This window comes from Gymnoscopelus braueri (assembly GCF_963280865.1).
Source record: "Gymnoscopelus braueri genome assembly, chromosome: 11".
Classification (NCBI taxonomy): Eukaryota; Metazoa; Chordata; class Actinopteri; order Myctophiformes; family Myctophidae; genus Gymnoscopelus; species Gymnoscopelus braueri.
Window position 1 is genome coordinate 40258669 of NC_137613.1, and position 6000 is coordinate 40264668.

The window sequence follows — 6000 nt, forward strand, 5'->3', positions numbered from 1 at the left end:
GGCTGAAAGTTAATGGATCGCAGCTTTAAGTTTGAAAATAAGTGATGTATTGGTGCAACCAGGTTGCCTGCCCGGTCACGGAAGGCGACCCAACTATGAGCTAGACGTAATGCAGCCTTTAAGTTAACGGTTAGAGATGCTTGAGAGAACTATGGATTCCACCCCCTTTTCATTGGCTGATTACTCCGGTTTCTGGATGGATTGATTGCTTGACTTATTGAAAGTGATTGAGCGTCTGGCTCAAGTGATTGGCTGGCTTTCCTGCTTAATAGACTGCTCCCAGCTCAGCTCAGCGACGACATTATGAGAGCTGACAGGGTCTTCATGCAAACTAAACCCGGGAACTATGGAAAACTGTCGTGGGAAAATGATGTTTGACATTTTTATAAACCACACGCGCAATAACGGCAAAACGGGTGAACATCTAGATCCACAGATCAATGAAATGAAGTGCATCGCCAGGGTTGCCAGATCTGCTTATTATAATTTCCCCGCAACCTTTTATTTGAAAATAGCAGATCTACAATCTACAACGCGTCGCATCGCGACGCGTTGTGAGCTTGTAGATCTGCTATTTGCAAATAGCTGATGTATATGTTAAAGTGCACATGTGGCCCATAGTCGCTTCTTTTGGGCTGGTTTTCCTAGACCTGGTTGCTTGTTTCTCTCACAGAATCTGGCAACACTGTGCATCGCATGAAAAGGTGGGACAAACGGAATGTCAGGCAGAACAGAACAGAAAATAACAGAAAAGTACAACGCACAGCTCGGATCCCCATAGTATTGAATTGGAACAGAACAAGGTAAGGAGAAAGAAAAAAAAGACTACACCGCAGGGTCGAGCTAAATGGAACACAGAAACAAAAGGCAGCCTAAATAGAACACAATAAAATAGAACAGAACAGAGCAGGGCCATTGTGGTTTTACCTGTGGTAAATGGCAGCTCCTGTCAGCACCATGGAGTAGTCATTTGTCCATTTGGACGTGTACCCCCAGCGCTCCTTGTTGCTGTCCCAGAAGTGGCTGCGGGCCGGGTAGCCCACGATGCGCTCGGGGAAACTCTGCCATACCGTGAAGGCAAAGTCAACCTGGAGAGGGAGAGAGAGAGAGAGAGAGAGAGGGAGACAGAGAACGGAAACGTTGAGTGAGGGATGTACAATACGTGTAGTCAGGACACAGAAATGCGCGCACACACAAAGAGAAAAAAGAGATCGACGTGACAAGGGGAGGAGAAAAAAATAAATCACAAAGGCAACCAGAGACCCTTAACAATTCCTCTGTGAACTAGCAACAGAGGAAACATCTTATCGCACATTAGAGGGAAAACATCAAGTAGAGTTCAGATGCGAGCAAGCCCGGCAAAGAGAAGCCGCTCTTGCACTACAATGCTGCTACACAACACGACGCCGCGTCCTTTAACACATTAAAACCGGGTTCCGTCATTTTTCAGATTTCTTTGGCTATTCTAATCAACATTAGAAAAATTTCGCAAATCTTTGAATATATATATATTTAACCTATTAAGACCTGAGGCCGATTCTACAAAATGACTTCTAAATCCTAACAGTTTAAAAAAACAAAACGTATATTACTATGTCAGTGGTTCTCAAACTTTTTCATGTCAAGGACCCCCAAAATTATATGAATTTGGCCGCCGACCCCTATCTCAAAATATTTTGTTCCAGGGACCCCCCAGAAGCAAAGATTTGAGTTAATGTTTGCTTTAAAAGAATATATATATATTCAAACATTTGCACACATTTTCACGTTTTTTCTAAAATAGCAGATCTACAAGCTCGTAGCGCGGCACTCGGTGCCGCGCTACGAGCTTGTAGATCTGCTATTTTTGAATAGCCAAATTCTTTTTCAAAATGACACAGATGCGTTCCCGGATTGAATGTGTTAACGCCCGCTGTGAACGCTGCAGCAGTCTGCTCTTTTCCCCCCCCCAGAAGAACATCAGAACTACGGCTGCATTTTCTTATTCAGTAGCTAACTGTGTAGCTCTCCTCTTTGAGATCAACCACTTAAGCAGTATGTCGTTTGCTGTCGCCGGGCAGAAACCTCTTATCTTCATATGTATTTATTTATTTAAATTAACGTCCTATACTTGATCATACTGCAGCGTCACACAAAAGCATCAAAAAGTAGCAGATCCACAAGCTAGAAACGCGGCGCTAAGCGACGCGCTTTGTGTGAATTTCAATCCTGAAAAGAAAAAGTTTTTGGACATATGAGGTTTCCACCCGACAGAGACGATATACTTAGTTAACCCATTAAGACAGGGAGAAGCATCCGTGTCATTTTGTGATTTGAACTAAAAAAGCCTTATTTTACACTTTGGGCTATTCAAAAATAGCAGATATACAAGCTCATAGCGCGGCACCGAGTGCCACTATTTTTGAGAAATCGTGAAAATGTGTGAAAATCGTTGAATATATATTTTTTCAAGTAAACATTTGTAACTCAAATCTTTGCTTCTGGGGGGGTCCCTGGAACAACATATTTTGAGGTGGGGGGGGGGGGGGTCCTTGGCCAAATACATATACATTTTGGGGTCCTTGACATGAAAAAGTTTGAGAACCACTGACTTACTAACATAAGTTTTTTACAGAAAACAGTTTTTAGAAGACATTCTAAAAACAGGCATTTTGGGCCTCAGGTCTTAATGGGTTAACCAGAGCCCCGCCCCCCCCCCCAGCTCTATAACTACTCCGCTCCTTTTTTCCCTCTACACCAAATCTCTTCGCCGGAAATAGCCCATCTACAAGCTCAAAACACGTTGCGCGTTGTGAGCTTGTAGATCTCCTATTTTTGCTGAATGTTCACCACCAGAAAGGACCACTTTCTTAAAGGACCACTTCCCGCTTTTTCAACCTATCTTCATATAATTGGTCCTCACTAATGCTCATTATAAGATGGTGCCATTTTTGTCTACTCACTCTGTGTCTCAGAGGAGAGCTGTGGAAAGTTCCGAAACACCGCCTACCCAGTGACACCATCGGGTAGGCAGGTTTGGTCATTTCAAACAATTATCTTTTATTAATGCGAGAACAATGGCTTCTATTATAGCACGCTAACTTTCCAAGGAGAGAAAGCCTGCCGTTTCTATTAGCTTTGGGATTCCCCATCGATGATGTCACTGGTAGGCGGGACTCTGAGCTGACCACAGACTTCCTCTGAGAGACAGACCCGAGTAGAAGAAAATGGTACCATATTATAATGAGGACCAATTACATACTGTATAGGCAGATAGGTTGAAAATGGGTGAAGTGGTCCTTTTTTAAAATTTTTTATAATAATAGTTTTTAATTTTATTTTTAAGACAGTACAGTGTAACAGACGATACAAAAAAAAAAAAAATTACAATAACAAAAAAGGACAGCTGCCTTTCTAACACCTTCTAGGGTCTTGTTCTCACATCAGTCCATCTGACAATATGTAAGAGAGTCCATTATTTTATCATAAATGAAATGGTCCTTTGAGGTCATTTGGGTTCAACAGCTCAAACACAACCCCTCTCTACACCCAATAGAAATGGCACAAGAGGCTGTGGACAAAATGTGATTAGGAGAGCTAATTGTAGGAAACAGGAGATGGGGGGGGGGGGGGGGTAAGTGCGGAGAGAGTGAGCGAGAGAGAATAATAGAATGAAGAAACAGACAAGAGAGAGAAGTGCATTATGAATGAAAGTTTCAGTGGTTTGCGGGATGGAAGTTTGGGGAGTGTGGAGAGAAACAAAAAGGTATGATATAGAAAGAATTGAGAGCCTGCGTTTTTGGGAGAAGGGACAGTTTAACCCATTAAGACCTGAGGCGATTCTTAAATATTTTTCCAAGATTTTTCAAAAATAGCAGATCTACAAGCTCATAGCACAGCACTCGGTGCCGCGCTATGAGCTTGTATATCTGCTATTTTTGAATAGCCAAAGAAATCTAAAGTGACACAGATGCGTTCCAGGTCTTAATGTCTCAAGAGGCCCAGACAGACAGACAGACAGACAGACAGACAGAGAGACAGAGAGACAGAGAGAGAGAAATCTGCGTTGGTTGCTGATGCAGTGCCACACAGACTGGTGAAGGCCTGGAGGCAGGCCAACACTGACATCATCGGTCCCTTCAGTAGCAGACGAACAGAGAGAGAGAGAGAGAGAGACGGCAGAACAGGAAATGAAAACCAAACAGGAGTATGAGAGGAGAGGAGAGGAGCACGTATATGTATTTATTACATGATGATGCCTTTGTTGAATATTAACCCATTAAGACCGGGAACGCATCGGCGTGTCATTTTTAGATTCCTTTGGGCTATTTTTAAAGCGAACATTCTTAACTCAAATCTTTGCTTCTGGGGGGGTCCCTGGAACAACATATTTTGACATTTGCCACATGCATATCATTTTGGTGGTCCATGACATGAAAAAGTTTGAGAACCACTAATATTATAGCAACATAGGTTTAAAAAAAAAAAAATGATAGGATTTACGACAACATTTGTAGAATCCCCCAGAGGGAAAGATTTGAGTTACAAATGCTCGCTTTAAAAATATATATAGTGAAAACTTTCCAAAAAAAATAAAAAATAAATCAAAAAATAGCAGATCTACAAGCTCATAGCGCTGCACTCGGTGCCGTGCTATGAGCTTGTATATCTGCTATTTTTGAATAGCCAAATAAACCTTACAATGACACAGATGCGTTCCCGGTCTTTAATGGGTTAAATTGTGATTGGCTAATCAAGGCATTCTTGCGGTCTGTTATTTAGAAACAACAGACCGCTCGCTGCTCGGCCTCCGTTTACGCCGCTATGGAAGTGTAACCTTGTAAGCTAATAGCGTCATTTTCGAATCGATATTTCTTCCTCGGCTTTGCGTCAAGTCCTGCTTCACCCTGTCCGGGGGTTTGCTTTGCAATATAATGACAATGACAAATTGGAGAAAACGGTGTCCATTCTAGTCTATATTGTATTTGTGCTGTTCCTGTAGCACAATGGCTTCCTTCCTTCCATCGCACCGGCCCCCCCACGGGGGACCGCAGCTACTGTTGGTTTTTCTAGGCTGCAGGTGAAAATCCAATTAACTTCCTGGTAAAGATAGATAACCAAACGGCACCCAGGACTCTCTCTCCCAGGACCATGGGTTTTGGAAACCCTACTGTTTGCCGCACAACCCCCGGTCCTATCCTTTATCATGGCGGCGGTTCCCAAACGATGTGCCTGCCGAGTCCATGTGTGCTTTGGGAGTTTGTGACAACCAATAATAATAATAATAAAGCAATATAGAACTATAAAAAAAGGTTCTGATTTTGTATTTACTATATCAGTACTTCGTACACTTTGTGTACTCGTTTCCCAATACAGAGTCAAATTGTATACCCTAAACCAGCGCTACTCAACCCGCGGCCCGCGGGCCGCATGCGGCCCGATCGCAGCGTCTTGGCGGCCCCCTCATGGTCAAAAAAAAAATAAAATAAAATAAAAAAAAAAAGTTTTTTTTTTTTTTTTTTAAGCACAGGATAAAAATATACATTTCCGTTCAAATATATGGGTTGCTAAAACATTTTTCAAAAAAACAGACAGACATACATACAGGTGCGTCAATTGTTACAGGTATAATCAGGGGTGCACATAACTGGTGCGCAGGTGCGCATGCGCACCCAAAATAAATAATGAGCACCACATCAGACGACGCGAGGCGCTTTTGCGTACCAACAGCTGGGACCGGAATTTCCAAGCTTTTATTTTTTAGCAAAACTAAAAAATAAAAGCCTGGAGATTTACTTCCTGAAGCCACACTCACACAATCACGCTAAAGCACGTGTCGGCCCCATGTACAGCCATAGGCGCAGGGGGACGCATGCTGTGATTGTGTGAGCCTCGCATCCTGACACACAGACAGGCTGCGACTCGCAGCCCGCTGCACGCAGCGGCTGTTAGAGGCACTCGTCACCGATGATGAACGTACCGTAATGGTGCAAAATATGCCGTGAACGTCCCAAATTTGGC

The 6000-nt window shown here is 43.0% G+C and overlaps 1 protein-coding gene across 1 annotated transcript in view; it reads right to left on the reverse strand.

Moving 5' to 3' along the window:
• Positions 1 to 6000, reverse strand: part of ext1b (exostosin glycosyltransferase 1b) — a 149898-nt gene that overhangs the window by 8070 nt on the left and 135828 nt on the right. The window contains exon 10 of the mRNA XM_080441784.1: positions 928 to 1139. Coding sequence (XP_080297910.1) covers positions 928 to 1139 — 212 coding nt within the window. The remainder of the gene's footprint in view (positions 1 to 927; positions 1140 to 6000) is intronic.